The 26,372-nt window shown below is 46.6% G+C and overlaps 1 protein-coding gene and 1 long non-coding RNA gene across 6 annotated transcripts in view; one reads left to right on the top strand and one right to left on the bottom strand.

The window, feature by feature from the left end:
• Nucleotides 1–20,904, bottom strand: part of LOC128124331 (uncharacterized) — a 31,717-nt gene extending 10,813 nt beyond the window's left edge. For all 5 annotated transcript variants that reach the window (XR_008222824.1, XR_008222826.1, XR_008222827.1 and 2 more), the window contains exon 1: nt 20,792–20,904. This is a non-coding gene — a long non-coding RNA (uncharacterized LOC128124331). The remainder of the gene's footprint in view (nt 1–20,791) is intronic.
• Cul5 (cullin 5) overlaps nt 20,220–26,372 on the top strand; it is a 45,780-nt gene continuing 39,627 nt past the window's right edge. The window contains exon 1 of the mRNA XM_052760463.1: nt 20,220–21,155. Within this exon, the coding sequence (XP_052616423.1) occupies nt 21,132–21,155 (24 nt within the window). The 5' untranslated portion in view covers nt 20,220–21,131. The remainder of the gene's footprint in view (nt 21,156–26,372) is intronic.

The following is a 26,372-nucleotide window of genomic DNA, read 5'->3' as shown; positions in this document are numbered from 1 at the left end:
AAAAATGACTGTCCACGCCAGAAACAGATAGCCATCCCCCAAACCCAAGTCAATCCTAGCTATGGAGGATTAGTGAGGCTGAGGCACCTCCGAACTAGGTCCCCAGGAGTCTCTGGTAACCTTCACCATAGGGGTCAAACTGTAAAATTTCTGATGGACACAGAGGCTACTCATTTGGTATTACAGGAGCCCCTGGGATCCCTTACCAACCAAACAATGGAAGGACAGGGGCAACAGGGGATGTCAAAGACTACAAATGGACCAGTGACCGGACTGTTAACCTAGGACCAGAAACTGACTCATTCTTTTCTTGTTATTCCTGAATGTCCCTACCCTTCACTGTGGTGGGACCTCGTGAACAAGCTCCAGGCAACAATATCATTCTCAGAACACTCTCCTAGATTGCAAGTGGGACGCCCTGCTAAGGCCTTAACTATAACCTGCCCAATAAGTGAGGAATGTCTGCTTCTCCAAAATCCAGCCTATTCCCTGGAAGGAGAATGGAAAAAGTTGCTGATCCAGGAAATTCGTACAGTTTGCACAAAGGACAAGCTTCCTGGCTTGTCAAAACATGTGCTACCCATCATAGTGCAAGTAACATCTGGGACAATGCCCATTCGAGTTAAGCAGTATTCCATCAGTTCAGAAGCCAGGGAAAGGATTAAGATTATTCATATCAGGCACCTCCTTGAAGCAGGCATACATATTGTTATTATTCCTAGCCACTTCTGGAGTCACATGACTGTGCATGCACTGTTAGCAGTCAGGCAAAATGCTTAGTCACTCCAGGGCCTTACGTCCTACTTAATTGCTCAGCATGGTCACAATTTGCATGAATCATGATCATGTAATCTATGGGCATGCATGGCATAGCTATGTAAGCCCATATACGCATGCATGAGGTAACCTATAAAAGCAGGCTTTACCTGCTTCCCGCTCTCTCCCTCTTACCAGAGTTAGTGTGCACCTCCACCCTTACCTCCCCAACCCCACAACTTTCTGGTAGGCCTACCCACCTCCACCCTTTCCCTTCCCTAATAAAAACTCTTATAGTGGGTTCTGTTGTACCTTGTGTTTTCTTGCATCCAGTAATAATGCCTACAAATAAATAACACATATTCCTTGCCAGTCAGCCTGGAATACTCCCTTGTTGCCTGTCCAAAAGCCTGGAACTTGAGACTATATATAGATCAGCACAAGACTTGAGGGAAGTGAACAAAAGGGTAGAATCTATTTACCAAAGTGTTCCAAATCCCTATACTTTGCTCAGTTTATTACCACCAAAGCATAAAGTTTATACTGTATTGGACTGAAAAGATACATTCTTCTACACCTCCCCAAAAAAGATACATTCTTCTCCATCCCTCTGTCAAAATTAATTGAACCCATCTTCACATTTGAATGGGCTGATCCTGAACTGGGAATATCAAGACAATTAACCTGGACCAGACTGCCTCAAGGGTTGGAAAACTCTTCCACCATCTTTGATGAAGCACTCAAACAGGATTTAAGTCTGTTCCTAGCAAGTACCCTGAAATAACCTTGCTTTAATAAGTAGATGATTTATTATGGGCTGCTGAAGATGGGGAGGACTGTTTGAGAGCCACTTGTAGGCCTTTTGGCAACTCTAGCCCAGTTAGGCTATAGAGTTTCTAAACCAAAAGCTCAAATTTGCTCACCCAAGATTACTTACTTGGGATATGAGCTGAGAGAAGGGAAAAGATTGCTGTCCCCGGCCCGCATAGCAGCCATACTGCAAATCCCAACTCCAACCACCAGGAAACAGGTTAGGGAATTTCTAAGACTGTTGGATATTGCCGTCTTTGGATACCTGCATTTGCTGAAATTGCCAAAGCCTTGTACTCTGCTACAGTCGGGGGCAACATCCCTTGGAATGGACTGAGGAACATGAACAGGCCATTAAGAACTTAAAAGAGGCCCTGGTACAGGCTCCTGCATTAATTCTCCCTAATATCTCCAAGCCCTTTAGTCTTTACGTCCATGAAAGGGCATTGCCAAGGGAGTCCTAACTTAGACCTTGGGTCCCTGGAAAAGGCTGACAGCTTACATCTCAAAGAGACTGGATCCTGAAGACTCTGGATAGCCCCCTTGTTTAAGGAGCCACTACACCCAGCTCTATTTTTTGTTTTTCTATTCAATGCTAATTAGACAAGATAAAGTTGTCTGTATTTTTCTGGTACTGGAAAAGTAGATGGTTGGTTGTGGAATTGTGGATAGGAAAACAAGCATTAGATGTGCTGGGATACCAGGCACTTCTTTAATTCTAGTACTTGGGAGGCTGAGGCAGGTGGATCTGAGTTCCAGATCAGTCGGGTATGTAGAGAGACCCTGTATCAACACCCCACCCTATGCATAAAACAGGAAGTGCTGGGAGCATGCTTCTTTGAGTTTGTCCTTTTATATCAAGTCCATGGGACCTGAGATGGCAGTTCCTGTCACTGTAGGTAACTGTGGAGCTACTGAGGTTGGGTTTTAAACACTCTCCATCCAGCTCAATCACTGCAGGCTGAACAATGGCCACTGGAGGGTACCAGAGTGCCAGGTAGAGGAACAGAGCCCTAAAATTCCAGACTTGTCTCTGTAGCTACTTGAGAAAGAAAGTCTGCCATAGACCCTGGACCAAAGAGGTTTAGAGAGTAAACAAACAGGTCAAATAGAAACATCAGAAACTCTAGAACAATCTCCAGTCTCATCCCTCCTTTCCTGCAGGAACAGAGCAAGGGGACATCAGAAGATTAAGGCAGAGCAGTCCACCTTTGTGTACGTAAGGGGCAGAGAGGAACTAGCCTCAGGGGAGAAGGGAAGAATTAGGTCTGAAAAGAAGGTTCTGCTTTGTGGGGTAAGATTCACATCTGGAGCCCTTTGCCTCTGTTTCCTTTGATGTTTTCCCCTTGACATCATCCTTCAGACAAAATAAGCATTCAGTCACAAATTGGAGCCCCAATTATGTCCATCACTCACACAATGGTGGAGTATAATTGGCCTCCAAGAAAGTTCACAGGCTGCCAAGTCCATTAACACAAAAGGTCAGGTGAAATGTGTTTGTTCCAAAAAACATACAGTGGCCACTGGGTTTTCAAGCTGGAATATTCTGGTGTCTGTTTTTGGAAAATTTGGAGACTTTAGACATTTTTCTAGTATTTCAGCATTTGAAGATTGCTTCCTGCTATATAAATAGCATTATTTAATCCATCCTTGTTTAGAAAATACAATGAAGGATAAGCTTTGGCCTTGGTTGACAGTAGTTCATGAAGAACCTTGAAAGAATTGACTATTCAACAGTTACTTTGTGAAGGAGAGCTACAAAGTCATCAGCTCCATGTTAGCCTCTGCTGTTGTCCCTGGGACCTGGCCATCTCAAGGTCAAGCAAAATGCCAAACTTGTATTGTCCATAGCCTTATGTTACTCTCCAAAGGAGATGGGGTTACCCTCAGTACACTCCTCATTCAGACAGTTGGAAACTGCCGGAGACTTGATTGGCAAGGGTTCAGGTCCCAAAGAAGACATGTGGAGTTGCAGGGGGAGGCCCAGACATGATCTGAGAGAGAATCATGATGACTGTCAACAGTGTTTAATTGAAAAAAAAAAAACTACACCTTTTATTGCACATAGGATTAAATGGGAGAAATCGGGCATGTGAACTGGGGTGTGACTTGCAATTAGGGATTGAGGAAGCTATCCTTGACCTTGACGATAGGCACCAATCATACGTTAATGAGTCATGAATTCCTCTTGCCAGAGGTAAAGAGAATGACTGTTTTAGCAAGCAGGAACTTTCCTCAAGCCCCCAAGGAATGGAGACCCTTATACAATGCTTGACCTTGGGATAAACACTTCTGGGGAGCAGATGCTATACTACAATATCTTAGTCTTACTATATGGGCCTGTTCCCCTCTTAACAACACTCCCAAAAGGGAAAGTCCTAATGTCTTACTCTTTTCCCATTATACTGTACCATTCTGATTTCTCTACACTTATTATTGGAACTCTTGCCCTTAATGGCCTCAGGCTCTGAATCTGAAATGTAGGCATTTCATCCTTGGGATCAGGTATGTCTAGTAAATCTCTAACTTTCCTGTTCTTGGTGTAATTAGGAGGGCACAATGTAATTTCTGGTTCCTTGGTGGCAGGAATTTTTTCCAAAGAATTTTTTGTTTAGAGAGGCTACCATTGTTGGAATTCCTGGCCACTCCCCCAGCTACATGACTGCGCATTCGCAGTTCAGTAGCCAAGCAAGGGGCCTTACGTCCTACGTAGTCCATGTGCTGCTTGATCAAGTAATTTTGGCAGCGTGATCACGCAATCTATGTGCATGCATGGTGTAGCTTCATAAGCCCATATGCGCATGTGCAGGGGAATCCATACTATTCTTTACCAAAGCCTGCATAAAATTTCCCAAAGGGAAAGGCATTAGTGTAAGGATTCTGTCCTTATTACGTCATCAGCCTGCGACAGCATCCCAGCCTAAAAAAGCAGACGTGCCCTTCCACGTGCTCTCTCTCCGTATTCTCTCTGTATCTCCCCTCCATAGGTCTCTCTGTCTCTCTGTCTCTGTCTCTCTCCTTTCTCCTAATAAAGCTCTAAAAAGGTAACCATGGCTTGTGGTTTTTCCACCACCGCAGCATCCAGTGCTCTCTTCCGCCCCTGCAGCCATTGTGATAGCCTCGGCCAGCCACGAGTGCCGCATTAACCCTTCATTGGTGCCGTTCATACTCGGGGAGATCACAAGGACCTGCCCAGCTGCGGCCACCTCCTCCCTCCAGCAGGACGAGAGACACGCGCACTTCCCACACGTCTGCAGGACCCCCACAACACTACCGCTGTCGCCATGTTTGCCGCCATGTCGCTTCACCACGGTGAGTCCGCCATTCTCGAGGCTGTAGTCTGAGCTATATTCTTTGCGATGGACACCCCGGGGGTTGTCCTCGGGCTCCGCTGGCAACGGCACATTTTTGCTCCTGACGAGGGGGTCAATGCTGCCTTGATGAACGCCGCAGCCCTTAGCCCTCCCTTGACGAAGAGGAAGGCTAACCTGAGCTGATTCATAGATCTTTCTTCTCTCCTCGGGGATGCCTAAGATTGGAGTCTGATCCTGGTTTGTTACTTTAATTTTTTATTTTTCTCTCGGCTATAGCCATGGGACAAAGGGGCAGATACATTCATTTACCACTTACATTGGCGGATGCTGGTAAATCTGGCCGCATAACAGCTTTGCAAGAACTTCTGCCAGCAAATGGGCAAAAGCCATGGGACAAGCCGGGCGGTGGTGGCGCACGCCTTCAGTCCCAGCACTTGGGAGGCAGAGGCAGGCGGATCTCTGTGAGTTTGAGGCCAGCCTGGTCTCCAAAGCGAGTTCCAGGAAAGGCGCAAAGCTACACAGAGAAACCCTGTCTCGAAAAAACAAAAAAACAAACAAACAAAAAAAGCCATGGGACAAAGGGGAGGGTACCAGTAAATCTGGCCACATAACAGCTTCGTGGGAACTTCTGCCAGTGAACAGGCAAATAAAAGAGTTACTTTATCCCCAAGCTTTCTGCTAAAGCTCTGAACCCTTCTCCCTCCCCATTTCTGATGTTTTCTTTTCCTCTGCCACGTGCAACCTTTTCTGTCTGACTTCCGAAGGCTGTGGGCGGGCTCAAATGGGCGGGCTTCTACTGACTCTCACCCTAACTCACCTTAACTCCACCCACTCATTCTCAAACTGTCTTGAGAGGCACAGACAGGTCTGGAAGCAGCTAAGATTCACAAAAATAAGTTTACAGTAGTCAGGATGGCTCTTAAACCAAAAATCAGCTTATAGCTTCAGGCAAGTCTTCCAAAAGGATCGGTTTATAGTCTGCCTACTGGCAGATCTTCCAAAAAGCTGTCCTTAAGCCAGCAATCATCAGGAAAAAAAATTTCAGGACACGGAGTAAAATCCGTCTCTTGTTCCCCAGACCTCCCCGGCTAAAACTTAAGCATCTGGAGAGCAAGGCTCCTGACCCCACAGGCAAAAGAGTCATCTGTGGCATTTGAGGTGTGCCAGGGGAGAGATCAAAAGCCTGAAAACAAAATTGCCAAGTGCTGACACTCACTGACTCCCAAAAGCTGTTGGGTCCCTGTTTTAAGTGAGGAAAAAGGCCACAGAAAAAGCACTCTCTTCTGCTGCCACCCCGGCCGCAGCCAGCCATGAGTGCTGCATTAACCCTTCAATTAGTATTGAGAATCATTAAAAAATGAAAGTAAAAAGGTGCTAGAGAAGTATGGTCTGCAATGTTGAAATGCTGGAACTTTGGCAAGCAGCAATGGTCACCCTGTGGTCCAAGTCAATCTCCCTTCCAATACTCTCTTCCTTTCTCCACTATCTAGGGCTTGTATCTGCAAACTCTTGGAAGTTTTTAAGTGAAGCCTGGTTATCTCCAGTCACTGCTCTATCAGTCTCTCTTATAGATTGTCCATGCAGCACCAGGCTTGGGGTTGTTCCTGGGACTTCTTCACTTTTCACTGCTGCTTCCAGATCACAGTATCTTCCCCTCTTCTGTTAAAAACAAAAACAAAACTATTTTGTTTGGGGACAGAGTTTTCCTGTGTAGCCCAAGCTGGCCTCAACCCCAGAATCCTTCTGCCTCAGCCTCCCAAGTGCTAAGATTATGGGCATGTGCCACCACACCCAGCTCAATGTTCATTGTCTCTTTAAAAAACAAAACCCACTGGGCAGTGGTTGCGTACACCTTTAATCCCAGCACTCGGGAGGCAGAGGAAAGCAGATCTCTGTGAGTTCAAGGCCAGCCTGGTCTACACAGTGAGTTCCAGGACAGTCCCCAAAGCTACACAGAGAAACCTTATCTTGAAAAAAAAAAAACCCAAAAAACTCATCTTTTAAATTTCACTTTGAGCCGGGCGGTGGTGGCGCACGCCTTTAATCCCAGCACTCGGGAGGCAGAGGCAGGCGGATCTCTGTGAGTTCGAGGCCAGCCTGGGCTACCAAGTGAGTTCCAGGAAAGGCGCAAAGCTACACAGAGAAACCCTGTCTCGAAAAACCAAAAAAAAAAAAAAAAAAAAATTTCACTTTGAGTCTTATGTTAATGGAATAACTATCCATTAACTCCTATTTTCATGGTCATGTACAGACACTTCCAGGTCATATGCCTTTATTCCTTAATGGAATTAGTTGTTGACACCATTATCATTGTCTCCAACAACTCCATGTCATAATTTTTAATGATTTCAATATCTGTGTATTGGGTCAATAATGTGCTAATATTTCAATAAAGATTTTTTTCCTGAGGTGTGCATGTCTGTGATTGATTGTAGGTACATATGTGCCATGGTGCTTATGTGGAGGTCAGAGGACAACCAACCTTGTGAGTTCATTCTCTCCTTCCACCTTGCTTGAGGTGTGAAGGCAATGTGAATGCCTAGACTTGATTTTATAGACTCCATCTTAGGGAAGGGCCACTATCTTAGACCATCTGCTGTACTCAATTCCAGGAAGGACCTCAGGAATGTGCCATGACAACTTGGAACTGATAAAGGGCAGTAAAGTTTAACAAGATCCATTCTGTCTACAGTTTATGGCCCTCGAAGATATCCAGATAATCCTGCTCAGAGGGTTGTGGTTCCCTGCCAAAAGTCCAACCCAATGGTTTCAATTGTGGTTTTGCACCCAAAATCTAGACCAATAGTTTCAAAAAATCACCTTGCCCCATATCCCTTCTACCCAATCCCAAGATGCCAAGGCATGTAATTTCTGGCTTGTGATTTTTTTTTTCCCTTTAAAAACTCTCCTAACCCTGGGCCTGCAGCCATCACATTTCCCTCCATCTGCCTGGTGGTGGCCCAGGTTCGAACTTGACAATAAAGGACCCTTATGTGCTTGCATTGGAAACCAGTTCCTTGGTGGTCTCTGGGGGTTTCTCAAAAAGGGTAAAACAGAGGCAGGGTCTTTCTTGTTTTGCTACTATGCTTCACCTACTTCAAGATAGGTGGCCCTTGAGCTCCAAGGATTTGCCTGTCTGCTTCCCATTTTGTGGTAGGAGCACTAGTATTAGTTATGTATTACCATGTGTTGTTTGGATCCTAACAGCTCCCTTGGGGGAGGGGATGGGAAGGCACTGCATCAATGGCACAGACACCAGGAGTCAATTGAAGGCAAACAACAAACTCATTTATTTAATAATAGGGAAGGCCTTATATACTCTCCTCCCAGTACCCAGTCTGTATTGCAATCTAGTGGCATTGTGTGGTTGTCCCTCATTGGCTAGGCATGATCAGGAACTCTGACAGCACCTGTTGCTAGGCCCTCAGGAAGACTCCAGGTTGGCTCATAAGGAATATATTGATATTGTGTGCATGCCTTGGCAACTGCTCTGAGCCAATTTCCTCGATCCCATGGGCCTGTCCTACTACAACCATGTCCAACTCCTACATGGGTTCCAGGGATCCAAACTCAGGTCACCAGGCTTGTGTGACAAAAACTTTTAGTCACTGAGCTATCTTCCCAGCCCAGTAAAGTGTTTTGTTTTAAGACAGTGTTTGAGACAAGAAGTTGGGGTATAAGTGGCTAATTTGGGAGATAACTCAAGTTGGCAGGAACAAAGGAGGAGTTAATTGGCACCCTTAGAGGTGTGCTATCAAGGTCACTACCATGAACAAAAGTGATTACCCCTGGTAATCACTCTGATGAACCCCACATATATAATATATATATATATATATATATATATATATATATATATATATATATATATATACCATAAGAACTATATACCAGAAGACTATGGGTTAGGATACTACTCATTGGCTTCTTATCCTACTGTTAGAATTAATCCTGGAAACATTTGCTTCCTCGGATTTGCTGAACTTGCCTGTGACCTTTGTATGATCCTGAACCTTTGGAGAAGACCTTAAAGTCAAAGCAGAAAGAATTGTCCTTGTCAGGTGGGACATTGTCACAGGGAATTGGAGCTCACATAGAATGTTTACCACAGTGGCTGCTGAAGTCAGGAGTAGGTAGGCCTATGGCATGTGACTGGCCACCAAACTTATTAGGATGCCTGGCTTTTCAGTCTCCAGATCTGTTTTCCTGTTTTCTCCCTTGATCACAGCTTAGCCTTTTGGCATTACAATGGCTACTGCTACTAACAGCCTAAGGTCTATTTCACCCTCCAATGGCTGTCTTCTGTCTTTCCAGCCGGGTCCCTCTCATTTCAGAGCTTCAACAATTCGTAGGCCCTTACCTGATTACAAGACTTTGATCCTCCACCTAACTCACCTTAATCTAATGGTCAGTCATCCTCTTTACTCCCTTGCATGTTTGCTCAACTCCATCATCACTCAGCAAAACTGCCACCTTAGTTCCTACAATGCTATTCTATCCCTGCTCAGGGCCTGTACCTAAGTGGATATAGCTACAGAGTCAGACAGACCCTAGCACTTATAAGCTTGTAAGCCTTTGTATGAATTATTAGCCCTACTAAATCTTTGTTTCCTTAGCTATGATCAAAGGTCAAAATTAACATTTGGAGCCAGGTTGAATCCCTGAGGCAGGACGACAGTGTTCCAGGCCAGCCTGAGCTGCACAGCAGGACTCTGCCTCAAATAAATAATTCATAACTAAAATCTTCTGGCTTACTAGTTGCAAGAGGACACTTAGGGTTGCCCAGGAATCATAGTACATGTCCTTAGTCCCTTTACTGTCCCACCACTGAACACAGCAATGTGTTATCTTTTCTCCTTTCTGCTTAAATTTCACAATGTCCTATCAACCTTCGCTTTCAAGCAGGGAAGGAAGGCAGTCAACAGAACCATCAGCTTGCCTTGTCTGCTTTCTGCACTGCAAAGTGGTGCCATGGCAGTGTTTCTGTTCTCATTCTCTTACCAACTTTGTGTCAGAAATGTGTGAAAGATCCAAATGTGGGCTGGAGAGAGCACTTGCTCTTCCAGAAGACCCAGGTTCAGTTCCCAGCACTCACATGAAAGCGCACAACCATCTATAACTCCATTTCCAGAGGATCCGATGCCCTCTTCTGACCTCTGCAGGCACTGCACAGATATGGTACACAGACTAACATACACACAGGGTCTCCATGTAGTCCTGTCTATCCTGGAACTCACTAGGCAGATCAGGCTAGCCTCAAACTCAGAGATTCTCCTTCCTTGCCTTCCAAGATCTAGGATAAAAGGCACGTGCCACCACACCCAGTTTAAATTAAAATGTGTGTATGTGTGTGTGTGTGTGTGTGTGTGTGTGTGTGTGTGTGTGTGTGTATAAAGGAAATATGCATACTGTGGTCCCAGCACTGGGAAGACCGAGGCAGGGAAGAGAGAGCCCTGGTCCTCCCTGGGTTTGAGCCAAGCCAAGCAGCCAGACCTGCTCCACCGAGACCAGCAGGTGAGGGAAAGCACAGTGGCTGGTCAGCAGCAGCAGTGCTGAGGAGGCTGTGGACTCCTGGGGAACGGGTGTGGATTGTGGAGGGCGGGATGCAGTAGTGTCTTTCATGCCACCGTGCCCAACTCGGATGCTTTCCTCACTGCAGTGACAAAGACCCTGACAAGAGCAACTCAAGGAATGGCTTATTTTGGCTCCCACTTCACGGTACAACCCATCAGAGTGAGTGCGTGGGAATGACGTGACCCTTCCCAGGCGGCTGAAGCTCTTATTGTAGATATGAGGGAGGGTTCAGCCAGAGGCATCGAGAAGGGTCCAGACTGAACCAGGCCATGAGAGGAGAGGGGCAGGGAGAGTGAGAGAGGAAGAGAAGGGGAAGAGGAGGCTAAGGGGACAAAGACAGTGTATGGGAACCAAGAGACCAAGAGTGTGCTTAGCCAAAATGGCTGAGCTATCTAGGGACCAGAAGTTGAGGAAGGGAAGCCCAGGCCCTGGGCTAGAGGGGTTTAGGGGAGGGGGCAGGGTGAGAAGTGCTGGGGGTAACCACGGGTACTAGTGAGGCTTGTCCCAGGTTTGAGAGTCACATTGGATCAGCTCAGGAAGCAGGGAGCAATGAATCTTACTGTTTAGCTTCCTTTCCCTTGTTCTTCCCCAGTTAGGGTGGATCTTCTCACAGCAATTAACCCAATGTGGAAAGTCCCTCACAGACATGCCCAGAGGGTTGTTTTCATGCTGAGTTAAATCCTGTCAAGTGGACAGTCAAGATTGACTATGACACTACCCTGTGTCTGTTTGGGACTGCGTCTTAGTCCAGGCTGCCCTTGAACGCGCTGGCAGCTGAGGATGCCCCTTCTGCCCCTGCATCCTAGGTGTTAAAACTGCAGGTTGGGGGGCTGGAGAGATGGCTCAGAGGTTAAGAGCACCGACTGCTCTTCCAGAGGTCCTGAGTTCAATTCCCAGCAACCACATGGTGGCTCACAACCATCTGTAATGAGATCTGGTGCCCTCTTCTGGCCTGCAGGGATACATGCAGGCAGAACACTATACATAATAAATAAATAAATCTTAAAAAAAAAAAAGAACTGCAGGTTGGCAGCACCTCTCCCTTGTTGATGTGCATGTTGAGCACGGACTACCAACTAAGCTATGCTCTTTTGACAAAACAACTAATACAAACAACAGGATAGTTTTCAGGCTGTACTGGATACTGTATCCAGTCAGGAAGGTTTGGAGGCAAATATCCAGGGCCAAGGGTGGGCTACTTCCCTATATGAGTTGTTGGTCTGGGAGGTCCCTGAAGTATCTCCTCCCCTCAACCTAAGCCTTAATGCTATTTATAAGTTCTTCTTTCTGAAAACACTACATGCTTTGGCTAAAAGGCCTTAGGACATAGAACACAAAATCTCCCTCCTAGCTTTCTTACCTGAATGCAATATGTAGGATGCTGGGGGAGGACTGTCACCAAGAGTCTTGCTTGGTAGGTTTTTTTTTTTTTTTTTTTTTTGGTTTTTTGGTTGGTTTGTTTGTTTCAAGACAGGGTTTTTCTGTATAGCCCTGGATATCCTAGAACTCACTCTGTAGACCAGGCTGGCCTCTTGAAATGCTGAGATTAAAGGCACGTGTCACCATCGCCTGGTGCTTGGTATGAATCTTGATGGCACATGAAGAGATGCTATGTGCTTCTTGGTGCATAGTGGCATGACTGTTAGGAGTGTAAACGACTATTTTCCAATTGGATTTAATGTCTGCTCCCCAAGAGAAAACTCACAGGTAGTGCTGTAAGCCAGGACACAAAGCCAGTGGCTGGGAAGGTCTTGGGCCCCAGTGGGGAAGCAACTGCAACTGTGTTGCTAAATGAGTAGTATGTGCCTATTAAATTTCCTTCTAAACATTTATGATTATACACATAATTATTGTTGCTGTCAGTCTGGTTTGGCCTAGAGGGATTTTTTTTTCCTACAGTGTACTGCAGAGACTCATTAACCAGTTAGCCTCCTGAGAATAACTGTTGCTGTGGCAAAGTGGTCCAGTGCTAAGCTCCCAATGAAAGAAAATAATCAGGTACCACAGTACCCACCCACCCCCACACACAAGCTCAGAGAACACCATATAAGAGGATGGAAAGAGCCAGGCTGTTGGTGGCATATACCTTTAATGCCAGCACTTGGGATCTCTGTGAGTTCGAGGTCAGCCTGGTCTATAGAGTGAGTTCCAGGAAAGGCACAAAGCTACACAGAGAAACCCTGTCTCCAAAAAAAAAAAGAAAGAAAAAAAAAAGCAGATGAAAAGACTATAAACCAGAGGAAGGGAAGGCACATTGTGTAGCTACTTCCTCCTTATTCAAACATTTCCTTCCCAAAGAGAGGAGGGAATGGGAGGGCTGGAGATCGGTCTCCGTTCCCAGCTAGTATGTCTGCGCTGATCTGGCTGGCACCTTTTGCACGGTGGCTGGAGATGGTGGAGTCCGTCATGCTGGCGGTGGTGTGCACATTCCGCCCAAGTACAGGGAGTTTCCCCACCTTACCCAAAACCAGGTGATCTAGGGTGAGTTCTTAAGCTCACTCATGTGGTTCTGGATTCTCTGGTGCTTTGGGCATGACTCGGACGCTGTGCTGGGCCACTCTTCGTACCCAGATCCTTGACAGTGGACAGATGAAGAACTGGAGATCCCTCCTGATGAAGAGGAGTGAGAGCATAAACTCAACTCTGTACAAGAGCAACTTTCCACAGGTCACGGTAGCAGCAGAAGCTGAAACAACCAGAACAGCTGTCTCTTTCATTGGCAACCACAGTAATCCCAGCTGTGGCACTTCGGGCACTTCCATGGGGTGTTGTGTTCACATCTGTGTGAGGGTGAGCTGCTTTCCAGGTCTCCTTATCTTCCCACTCCTTATGCGTAAAGCAACCCAGAACATGGTCTACAACAGTGAATTTTTTTTGTTTTGTTTTGTTTTTTTCGAGACAGGGTTTCTCTGTGTAGCTTTGCGCCTTTCCTGGAACTCACTTGGTAGTCCAGGCTGGCCTCGAACTCACAGAGATCCGCCTGGCTCTGCCTCCCGAGTGCTGGGATTAAAGGCGTGCGCCACCACCGCCCGGCTACAACAGTGAATTTAAGCAGGATAATCCCCTTAGTTCTTTTCTTTAGAAGCAAAGAATAACTTAATAGCAAACTTGAAATACATTCTTTTGCTTAGAAGAAAAAAAAAAGAAAGCTCAAAGTCATCTATACACTTAAAGGCACAGAAAACCCCTGTTCTATATGGTCCCAAATAATCTACAACAACCGCACTTTCCATTTGGAATGAGTGAGTTTATGAAATACACAGCAAGCAGAAGTAGAATAGAAATTAGTAGACGGCAAAACACCCAGCAGAGACAACTGGAGTAATGCACCTGAGAAAGCCAACAAAAGGTAACCCCATCAAACGCAAGGCTTACAAACATCCAACAGCATCAACTGTGGAAGCCCCACTGAAGCTGTCAGCTGGAGTTCCCAAGTCAAAGTCCTGGGCAGAACAGGGTCTACAGGAAAGGCTTCCGAGTAAAAGAACACAGGGCAGCAGATAGATAACATCATGAAGGAAGCCCAGTGCTTACAAATATGCAGTAAAAAAATTACTGAGGAGGTTGGGGCAGGAAGAGTTTCTGATTGAACTTTCTCTCCATGGATGAGTTGCCTGAGGTTGAACTTCCAGCTTCCTATTCCCATGTCTTAAAGTTTTTTATTGTGAAGAAACACCATGACCATAGCAACTCTTATAAATGGGGATTGGCTCACAGGTTCAGAGGTTTAGTCCATTATCCTCATGGTGGTAAGTATGATGGTGCTGGAGGAGTCGAGAGTTCTGTATCTAGATCAGCAGGCAGCAGGAAGAGAGAGTACACCACTGGGCCTGACTTGAGCTTCTGAAACCTCAAACCCATCCCAGCCACACACAAGGCCTCCTAACAGAGCCATTCCCTGGGCTCCAAACAGAGCATTCAAATCTATGAGTTAATGGGGAACATTCTTACCCAAAGCACCAGACCACTGCAGGCATTTTTTATGTCGTGGGACAAACACTAGAAACCTTGCTTGGAAACAGTTTCCTTTCTATATGTTCTCAAAGATACAATCTTTTCAATACTCTTAGGAGCTTGCTGTTTTCCTTTCCCCTTGTTACAGTTAGTGGGCCATTTTTAGAGGAAGTAGGGAGGGCTTCCACAATCTCTTTGTTTCTAACAAGCTAACATCACATGACAATTTACCAATATAATGAACATTATATTCATGAACCTCCAAGATTCATTAGGCCCCTCCCCAAGGCTATAGATGCAGTAACAGCAGTAACTATTGCTGAAGGAAACTCTGGCCAGTTGAACTGCCTGTAAATTTCTCAAGGATCTTCGTGGGCACATCGTCTGTGAGTCCTCACATGTACTGGGCAGGCCTTTTCAGTGATGCAACAAGAGTCAACCATACTCCTATCAGTAACTTCAATAAACTTACTGGCTCACTAAGCTGGACTTGGGCAAAGTCTTCTTTGGCCTCTTGTCGTACACCATTTGGGGAAGATGCATGTTTGTTCAGGTTCCCTGAAGAAGTCACACAGCAGTTACTCTTCATTACCCTAGAAAATGTGGTACTTTGTATATTGGGGTACAAAGTGCCAACCTCTTTCTTCATAAAGACCTTGATTCTCAGAATTTTCCCTCTTTCTTTTTGAAAAGGATTTATTTTTACTTATGTGTATGTGTATCTCTGTGTGTGTATGCTTAGGAGTGTAGGGGCCTTCAAAGGCCAGAAGTATTAGATCCCCCACAGAACTGGAGTTCTAGTGGGTGCTGGGAACAGAACTCAGAGATCCTTCCCAAGAGCAGTATGTGTTCTTCACCCCTGAATCGTCTCTCTGGCCCATTCTCCCTTCTATTTCTTTCTCTCTCTCTCTTTTTTTTAACTTCTTTATTGATTCTTTGGGAGTTTCACATCATGCACCCTGCTCACCTCCTGGTTCCCCCATATCCCCCCTCACCCCTGCAAAAACAAAGTAAACAAACAAGCAAACAAAAAACAAGAACAAATCAACCAACCAGCCAACCAACCAACCAACCAACCAACCAACCAACAATCCTCTTCAACTCTCCTTCTTTCCCGCCTCTCCAATACTTCTTCATTCGTCCTGTGGCACTGGGTGTCTCCGGTACCTTTGTTCTATCAGCTGGTGGCACTGGGTGTCTCCGGTACCTTTGTTCTATCAGCTGGTGGCACTGGGTGTCTCCGGTACCTTTTGTTCTATCAGCTGGTGGCACTGGGTGTCTCCGGTACCTTTGTTCTATCAGCTGGTGGCACTGGGTGTCTCCGGTACCTTTTGTTCTATCAGCTTTACTTGCAAATATTCATTGCAATGAGTCACTGGTCTGGTTCAAGGCCTCTGGTTTCTGATCCTCATCACTGGATCCTCACCAGAACTCCTCTGCGATATCTTGTGGTCACCCTGAGTCTTGGACATCCTGCTAGTATCCTTCAGGAGCTCTAGCAGGTCCTAGATGGGGCAGATGTTGGGTGGACCTGGGTGGTAGCTGAACTGGTCAGTCCAGGACACTGGGGCCACTGTCTCAGTTGAGGGGGCCGAGTCAGCTCCCCTATGCCCATGCCTTCAGGGTCAGTTCACCCTTGCCTGTGGTGAGGGGTGGGGCCATTATCTCTCTGGAGTGCAGGAGCCAGCTCCCATCCTTTAGTGTCCAGCAAGAGGCAAGGCCACCCCCCTTCTCTCACCAGAGGTAGCGTGCACCTCTCTCTCTCTCCCTCTCTCTCTCTCTCTTCTCTCTCCTTCCCTCCATTCTCTCTCCCCTCCCCCCAAGCCCCCAAATAAATTTGCCACGTGGAAAAAGAAAAAGAGGCAAGACCAGCTTATCCTGAGCCAGCAAAGGGAGGGGCCGGCTTAGTATATCCTCTTGATCTCCTCTGGTTCCCGTGGCCCCCTGAAGTGACATGGGCCACAGACATCCACACAGACCCCAGCTGCAGCTGGACCACAGATCCAGACATGGCTCCTGGCAGCAGCTTGGGACTGGATGACATCCTAGCTCTGGGTGGAAGCACTGGCCATGCAGGTGGGGATGGTTCTGGCAGCAGCATGGCCCCTGGACACCACCAAAGCCTCAGGTTGTGGCCCCAACCCTGGGCTTCTATGTGACCTTTGGTGGCAATACAGGACTCAGACTTCAGCACAGATGCCAGCTGCGGTAGGACCACAGACCCAGACATGGTCCTTGGCAGCAGCTGGGTCTAGATGTCACCATTGCCCCTGGTGGCCGTGCAGGCCACTCAGATCGGCACTGGTCCCAGTGGCAGTGTGGCCCTCAGACATCAACATGGCCCCAGACCTTGGGCATCTGCATGGCCTTCTATGGTAAAAGGAGCTTTGGACATCAGCACAGACCCTGGCTGCAGTATGGCCATGGCCGTGGATTCAAATATGGTCCTCAGTTGCAGCTCTGGCCTGGACATCACTATGGCATTGAGTAGCAGTGCAGGCCACTCAGATCTGCATGCATCATGGCCCTCAGACACCAACCTGGACTCAGGTCACTGACCAGACCCTGGGCATCCTCATGGTCCTCGGTGGCAACAGGAACCACATTTGTCAATCTGGACCCTGGATGCTATACGGCCAGAGACACAGACATGGTCCTCAGCAGCAACCTGGCCCTGGATGACACCATGGCCCCGGGTGGCAGCACAGGCCACCCAGCTCTGTATGGCCCCTGTTGTGGCATGTCCCCCAGACTCCAACAAGGCTGCAGGCTGTGGCCCAGATCCCAGGCCTCCATGTGGGCCCTAGTGGCAACCTGTGCCACAGACTTCAACACATACCCCAACTGGACCCAGACATGACCCCAGGCATCAGCTAGGCCCAGTGGACATCCTAGCTCCAAGTGGTAGCCCCGGCCACTCAGATAAGAATGGCTCTGGCAGCATCATGGTCCCCCGGACACTGACAAGGATACAGGGTATTGCCCAGATCCTAGGCTTTATGTGACCTTTGGTGACAACATTGGTCAAGGACATTAATACAGACCTTGGTTGAGGTAGGACCACGGACCCAGACATGGTCCTTGGCATTAGCCTGGGTCTGGTTGTCACCATGGCCCCAGGTGGCATCAAGGCCACCCAGATCAGCATGGCCCCAGTGGCATCGTAGTCCACGGACCCCCAATATGGTCCCAGGTGGCAGCCCAGACCACTGGTATCAGCATGGCCCTCAATGGCAACAGAAGCCATCCATGGACATCAACTCACACCCTGGCTGCTGTAGGACCAGGGACCCAGACATGGCCCTCAGTGGCAAGCAGACCTCCCCCATCAGCCTATTCCACACCGTCTTTCACCACAGCCCCAGGTGGCAAGCCGACATCCAACACCAGCCTACTGCTCACTGTCTTCACTTCTTCCTTTCTGCCTCTTTCCACAGTGTGAACCATTCTGCTTCTCTTTCTCTCCCATCTGTCCATCACACATTTGCTTATCATAATTAAATGTGTCGCTCTGATTGGTTAATAAAACACTGATTGGCCAGTAGCCAGGCAGGAAGTATAGGTGGGACACGGAGAGAAGAGAATTCTGGGAACATGAAGGCTGAGGCAGGGAGATGCTGCCAGCCGCCATGATGAGGAGCAGGATGTAAAGCACCAGTAAGCCACAAGCCACGTGGCAAAGTAAACATGAATAGGAATGGGTTAATTTTAGAAGAACTAGATAACAAGAAGCCTGTCACAGCCATACAGTTTGTAAGCAATATAAGTCTCTGTGTGTTTACTTGGTTGGGTCTGAGCGGCTGCGGGACTGGCAGATGAGATTTGTCCTGACCGCGGGCCAGGCAGGACGGGAGAAAACTTCAGCTACAGGCGGACCCATGGCTATTGTTCCCCCTAGTCAGGGCCTTGAGGACCCCGACTGGCCTGTGGCTGGCTAGGAGCAGAACCTCATCAGGCGGGGCATATTTTTCTTCCTGTCAGCCAGGGCCTTGAGGACCCCGGCTGGCCTGTGGCTAGTTAGTCCCTGTCTGATCTCCCTTCTATTTCTGCATCGTCTGCTTTTTTGTTTTTCCTTACAGCTCTTCTCACATGTGAAGGTTAATTAATATTTAAGGTCTCTGCAAGAAGTAATCAATTCTAGCATTTGATGTATTAATCTGTTAAAATGTACAGAATCATGTCTTATATATAGTAAGCATTATACTCTTTAACTATTACACTGAATGCTTATATGTATAATAAATCATACATTGTTTTATATCATTATCATATTTAATGTTTAAAAATTTTAAAATTCTGTGTGTATGGATTTTTTCCTGCATGTATATTTGTGTGCCATGTGCATGCCTGGTGCCTATAGAGGTCAGACAGAAACCGCTTGTGAGTCCCCTATAGCTTCTGGAAATCAAACCCAGGACCTCTGAAAGAGCAGCCAGCGCTCTTAACCTCTGGGCCATCTCTCCAGCCTTTATATTTAATCTTTGCAATAGCTCTATGATTGTAGATGCTTTCATACTAATTTCACAAATGAGGAAACTAAGACTTACTGTGGTTAAGTAAATCACTCAATGTCTAAGAGAAGTGGAGCTCTTATCCCATCTCAAGCACCGTTTTCTTTTTTTTCTTCCAAGACACGGTTTCTCTGTGTAACAGCCCTAGTTGTCCTGGAACTAGCTCTGTAGACCAGGCTGGCCTAAAACTCACAAAGATCCACCTGCTTCTGTCTCCCAAGTGCTGGAATTAAAGGCGTGTGCCATGACTACCTGGCTGGCACCATTTTCTTATGACAGGGTCTCACTGTATAGCTCTGGTGGCCAGAACTCACTAGAGTGCTGGATTAAATAAAGGCTTGCTCCACCACACCCAGCCCAAAGCAGATACAAGGAATTCTTCACCACTTTGGAGGCATACACCTGTAATCCCAGCACTCACTCTGGAGGCAGAGGCAGGTGGAGCTCTGTGTCGTTTAGGTCAGCCTGGTCTACACAGAGACATCCTGGCCATCCAAGTCTACATAGAAAGAAAGACCTCTTAAAGAAACAAACAAAGCTATCTGGAATGCCTGGGGCAAAAGCAGATTTGAGGTATCTTAATCTATGAAATAAAAACCTTTAGAGTGGAACCTGAAAGTCCGCTTTCCTAAAAAGCATCCTAGGTTATTTTAATATACAATTAATATAATATACAATGAATCAACAATATTTGAGAAACTTTTTAATATATACTGTAATGCATACAGAGGAAACAAATGAGAAAATCAAAACACACTTCTAACAACGGAGATCTTATGAGGCAGGAGGGAAGAGAGTAGAGAACTTTCTTTTTTGTTTTTGTTTTGTTTTGTATTTCCAAGACACGATTTCTTTGTGTAACTCTGGTTGTCCTGGAACTCTCTTTGTAGACCAGGGCTGGCCTCAAACTCACAGAGATACTGTGATTAAAGGCCTGTGCCACCACCACTGAGAACTTTCTTTTTAAGGTATTCCAGATGTTACATTTTTATAAATGAAGTTGCTCTTTTCTTTACTTGGTACTGAGTATCGAACTTAGAGCCTCACAAAAGCTAGGCAAGCACTTTCACACACACACAAAAATCCCAGTACTCAGGTGGCAGAGGCAGGTATATCTGAGTTCAAGGCCAACCTGATCTACAAAGGGAGTTCCAAGGCAGCCAGGGTTACACAGAGAAACCCTATCTCGAAAAACCAAAACAAATTTTTTAATTTTTGTAATTAAAAATCAAACAAACAAAAAACTCGTCCCCAAAACAACCTCCCCCCCTTAAAAAAAAAAAAAAAAAAAAAAAAAACCCAAAAGAATACTGTTAGGAACTTGCACAATGCAGTAACAGCCAACCTGTGAGAGCCCTATATAAACTATATTCTCTTCTCTTGTTCGGAGATTCATGATTCAAAGCGACACAATTTGGAGAAAATGGTATAGGATGCTCCAGGTCTAGGATACATCTTAACGAAACCAAGATTAATAACCACCGACTCTTGAACAATTCGGGCATTTCTGAGCCGAGTGATGACAGTTAACACGTTGGTACACTCATTCCCTAAACAAGTATTTTCCGGGTCAGTCTTTACGGAGGTCAGCAGCAAATAGCCTTCTAGGCTAATCTAACCCAGCGCTCTGAATCGCAATCCCCGGATCTGGGGCGAGTGGGTGGGGGCGGCGCCGGCTGCAGCCAATAGAGGGCGCCCTCCCACCCTCGGCCGGGCCTCCGGACCCAGCGGCTGGCAGGCTCCTCGGTGGCTCCCAAGCACGCCCCCGCCCGCAGCGTCACGTGATGCCACCACGGAACCCGAGGTGCCAGGCCTAAGCCGACTTAAAAGTCGTTGCCGGTGGCCGCCGCAAGTGCAACCCCAGAGGCTCACCGGGAGACGAGTGTGGGAGGCCCCGGGGAGGTCGATGCTACCTCTTCCCGGTCAGGTCGGCTCCCGGCCCCTTCCCACCATTCGTCGCTCGCGTCTCCTTGAGCCCCGGCACGCACTCTCTCGGGTGGGCAGGCCCCGGGGACTATGTAGCGGCAAAGCCTGAGGGAGCACGGCTGCCTGGACCGAGCTCGGCGCTGACGGCACGCAGCCTCGGCGTCTGCCCCCCGTATCTCCGCCGCGACCCGCGGGGCCCTGCTGGGAACTCCGGCCTCCCGAGGAGGCCTGGCCCCGAGCGCCGCCAAGTCTCGCCTCGTCTCGCGAGAGTCCAAGTTGAAGGAACATGGCGACGTCTAATCTGTTAAAGGTAAGCCCCCTGCCTCCCGCCGGGCTTCTGCTCGCGACCGACGCGTTTAGTTCCCGGGGCAGGGCCGGGCTCGGAGTGAGCGGCGAGGTGTGAGAGTGGTTCAGGGTTGTCCACCGGAAGGTGAGTGTCCCCGGGCACCCCGACGCGGGGCCCTGGCTTCGGGCTCCGGAGGCTCCCGTGGGTCCTCCCGCTGACAGAGTGACTGGCTCGGAGCGATGCTTACAAGGGACCAACCCAGGCTGCGAGTGAGAGCAGGGTCGCTGGGCCCTCACCGACCCAGCCATTGTGACTCTCGGGGTCCGTTTCTTCCGAAGCGAGAGTCAAAGACATAATAGGGAAAATCTCAACAAAATGCTACCTACTAGGTTTCAATGACTAGAATCCCCCCCACCGACATACACACACACACACACACACACACACACACACACACACACACACACACACACACACACACACACACACACACTCACTCCCCAGTTCCTTAATTTCTGTTCTCACTCCGTCTTCAGGAAACGCGAGTCAGACCCAGTGTCTCCCACTCCACCCCCTTTCTCCCTTTTCTGCATGTTACACCTTCCAGCTCTCATTCTTGACTTCATATTTCCACCCTCTTTTTGTTCCTTGAGGACCGGTCTCCCAAGCTCCCTTACAGGACATCAGATGGCACCCGGTGAAGTGCTACCATCGTTTTAGGTTGTAGGAAAGTTTTTCTTATCAAAGAAGACATTGAAAAGTTTCAAATACCAAGAGAGGTCCCGGGAAGGTGGGGGGGGGGGCACCAGATGTTGTAAAAAAGTTAGAAAAGGACCTAGGAAGACTCGGGGTGAGTGTGATCTATGTTTGTGTTTTTAGTAAGAATCCTGTCCTAAACGTACTAACGGAAATGGGAGTAGTGATTACCTGAAGAAGTATAAACACTGTTTTCAGGTTGTGTGGATGAATAATGACAATGAAATAGAAAATGTCCCCCCACCCCCATCCGCCCAAAAAAAACCCCAAAACAAAAAACCTGGGTCTCTTTAGCCCCATCTTGCAGGAACTTGCTGTATAACCCAGCAGGCCTCAAACTCACAAATCCTTCTGCCTCCGTGCTGAGATTGAAGACCTGCATCACCACCCTGGGGAGTCCTTTACAAGGACCTAAATTCCCTGAATTTCTGTGTCTTGGTTTTTCAAGACAGGGTTTCTCTGTGTAGCCTTAGCTGTCCTTGAAGTAGCTCTGTAGAACAAGGTGGCATTGAATTCAGAGATCTGCCTGCCTCTGCCTCCGAGGGCCATCATCGCCCTGCTAATCTGCCTGTCTCGCACATCCCTCCCCAGTGGTAGGATTAAAGGGATGTGCTACCACACCCATCTGAATATTTCTGTCTCTTAAGAGCTATATGACTTTGAGTTTCTTAACCTCTGCTCAAGTTTTTTCTTTCAGGAAATTGAAATTATCAGTACCATTTTTCATAGCACTATTGTGATGATCAAATGAATTATGCAAAAATGCTTAAAAACAGTGATGACGATTAATATATAATCAACTAAAGCACCTGAGCTACTGTGCCTATTCCTATAAGAAAACGAAACACAGAACCCCATTTTTGAAAAACAAAAACAGTTGAAGCCTGGGCCTGGGGGTGCAGGTCATTCCCAATATGGAAGTCACTGAAGCAGGAGGATCATGAATTCTAGCCTCAACTCGGAGATCCACCTGCCTCTGCCTCCTGAGTGCTAGGATTAAAGGAGTGTGTCACCACCACCAGGTTCTATTTTACTATTTTATCTCTTAGTACTGATCTGATCTCTATCTGACCCTATCAATTTCTTGCTTAGATACTGTCCATAGCTCCGTCATTTGAGACCTTCTTAGTTGACTCTTAATAAGAAACTAAAAAGAAATTAAACTAAAAATAGGAAACATAGCTGTTCTTAGCACAAGCTTCTTATCATTTGGAAAGAAGGAAAATGAAAATATAAATGAGCAATTCTAAGTGTCTAGAATTTATCCATTATTAAAGTTGTTTATTAGACAACAACATGCAAGGTACCATGAAGAATACAAAAATCATAATGCCCATGCTCTATGGGAGTTCATCATACTCAAAGAGAAGGTGGTACTGATGGTTTTTATCTAAGGCAGACATTTCTGAAATGTTACTTCAAGCCTTACAGATTAAGGAAATTCCTGATGGGATAATTAAAGAATTTTATGAAGAGAGCATTGGAGCTGTATTTTGAAGAATGGGTTTTCTGTGTGTTTGCATGTGTGAATGTGTGCACATGAAGGTGCACATGTATATGCTTGAAGGTGGAAGCCAGGGGTCAACTTCAGGTTGTCTCCTTGTTCTTTGACATGGTGACTCTCGCTTGGCTAGAATTTGCCAGTTAGCCTAGACTGGCTGAGAGGGAACCTCAATCAGGGACACACCATCACTGCTTCACCAACCAGTACTGGGATTACACAAGCACCACTATCATCAGTGTATTGTTTGGTTTTATTAAAACATGGGTTCTGGAAGATTGACCTCAGGTTTCCTCATTTTTATAAGAGACTTACCAACTGAGCCATTACTGTCTTCTAGGTATTTTTTTTTTAATATCTTTTTCAAATTTTATTTATTTATTTATTTATTTTTTATTTTTTTGGTTTTTCGAGACAGGGTTTCTCTGTGTAGCTTTGCGCCTTTCCTGGAACTCACTTGGTAGTCCAGGCTGGCCTCGAACTCACAGAGATCCGCCTGGCTCTGCCTCCCGAGTGCTGGGATTAAAGGCGTGCGCCACCACCGCCCGGCCAAATTTTATTTTTATTTGAAAAATTTACTTTATGTGTACAAGTATGTAGATGCACTGTGTGCAGTGCTCACAAAGGTCAGAAGAGGGCATTTGATTCCTTGGAACTGGAGTTAGAGACGATTGTGAGGCACCATGAGAACTGAACCTGGGTCCTTTAATCCCAGCACCTGTGAGGCAGAGGCAGGTGGATCTCTGAGTTTGAGGCCAGAGCAAGTGAAAGTTCCAGGACAGCCAGGGCTATACAGAAAGTGCCTGTTTCAAATAAAATAAATAGAAAGAACCTGTGATAAGGGTTATGCTTATAACACTGTCTAGTATGTGCAAGGCCCTAGTTTCAAGCCTCTGTACCTCAAAAATGAAAATCAGCAAGTAGAAAAAAAAAACTACAATAAAAGATTAAAGTAATCAATATCCTCGAAAAAAACCATTTGTGTGAGTTGGCAGGATGGGTCAACTAGTAAAGCGTTTATTGTCAAGCCTGGTAACTTGAGTTCAATCCTCTGTGACCCACGTGGTGGAAGGAGTGAACCTACTGTCCAATTGTTCTCTGACCTCCAAATGCATGCAGTGGCACTCCTAAGCCCACATAAGATAAATAAGGATAATTTTAAAAAGTGAAAGTTCTCGGGCAGTGGTGGTTGTGTGCCTTTAATCACAGCACTGGGGAGACAGAGAGCGGCAGGTGGATCTCTGAGTTCGAGCCCAGTCTGGTCTACAGAGCAAGTTAGAGGACACCAGAGCGACACAGAGAAACCCTGTCTCATAAAAAAGATGGTAGATCACAAAGCACCATGTCATTTCACCTAAGAGACTTGAGCACTCAAAGATAAAGATTTCGGTATCCATGAAGGACCCTGGATCCCATCCGTGTGTGTGTGTGTGTGTGTGTGTGTGTGTGTGTGTGTGTGTGTGTGTGTGTGTGTGTGTGTGTGTGTTGCATGTGGTGTGTATGTACATGTGTGTGGGGGTGCAGAAGCCAGGGTAGGATGTTGAAGGTCCTGTCCTATTTATGCCTTACTCCCTTGAGGTGCAGGGTATTTCACTGAACCTGGAGCTCGGCTAGTGGACAGCAAGCCCCAGTGATCTTCCCTTCTCTACCCCACAATACTGGGATTATTGGCTAGCTCATGGCCATGCCTGGCTTTTTATGTGGATGCTGGGCATTTGAACTCAGCATTGACAGCTGTACTTTGGATTTGTTTTGTTATTTTGAACAGGGTCTCTGTATAGCCGTAGATGTCCTAGAACTCACTATGTAGACCAGGCTGGCCTTGCACTCAAAAGGGTTCTGCTTCTCAACTGTTGGGATTGGTGACAGGTGCTAACACACCCAGCCTTTCTTTTTTTTTTTTTACTTTTAAAAGAATGCTGATGTCCATGAATATTTTATGTGCATGTATGTTCACCATGTTCATGGATGGTGTCCCTGGAAGCCTGATAAGGGTGTCAGATCCCTTGGAACTAGAATCAGACATTGTGAGTCACCATGTAGGTACTGGAAACTGAACCCAAGTCTCTGCAAGAGTAGCAAGTGCTCTTAACTGATGAACCATCTCTCTAGTCTTACAGCTTTATTTTGTGTGAAGTTTAGAACAGCTGCAAAATTAGAGGGTTCACTCTCTGTTATATAGCCGCTTATTTCCAACACCAGAAAGACGCAGGATTTACTGCAAGCTGGTATAATCATTGCTATTTGTTATGTAACATAAGGTCAGTTAAAGGGAGAGAAGCATAGGACAGAGTCTAGGAGGTCCCAAGCACAGCTTCTGCTGTCCTCCCTGTAGTCTGCAGATGTGTCTCTTCTGATGTCAGTGTATATGACAACATAAACAAATGAATGCCTAAGGCAGCTTATCTGACTTACCCCTGGCAAGTTTGTGTAGAACGTTTTCACAAAGTTCCCATGGTTGCTTCCATGGGAACTTTGAATCTCTAGATTGACATAAAGCCCCTCTCTAAATGACATTGTTAATCTTTCTAGATTTGGCCAGCCCCTACTTATAAGACCATGTAGATGTGGCATGTCCCCTACCAAAAGCACATTGGTGAGCTTGTCCCATACACAGGACCTAAGGTTCTCAGGGTCATACTAGGTACACATTCCATTTGTTCAGGGGTTATCTACTAGAAGGAGCCAAGAGGAAAGGCCAGACTCTTTAGAGCAAATTCTTCACTGTACACTTTGGTGAAGTCAATCTTAGTATTGCGGTCTCTTTCCTCCCCCCACTCTTGGATTGAGGCCAGGGCCTCATGCACAGTGATTGGGCCTATAATTCCAGCCGATAATTCAGCCCAGATGTTTGTTTATAGTTACCTTTTCTGGATTCTCTGCTGTAAGATTAATCCTATACGAACTCTGGTCTGGTCCTGGCCTCTACTTGTGGATGACAGCTGTGTAGCTTGGTTTGTTTGTGGGGCTCCTAGCAGTGGGAT

This window comes from Peromyscus californicus, unplaced genomic scaffold (genome assembly GCF_007827085.1).
Source record: "Peromyscus californicus insignis strain IS unplaced genomic scaffold, ASM782708v3 Scaffold_11__1_contigs__length_118956290, whole genome shotgun sequence".
Lineage (NCBI taxonomy): Eukaryota > Metazoa > Chordata > Mammalia > Rodentia > Cricetidae > Peromyscus > Peromyscus californicus.
Note: the sequence above shows the minus strand (reverse complement) of the source record. Positions and strands in the feature narration are given on the sequence as shown.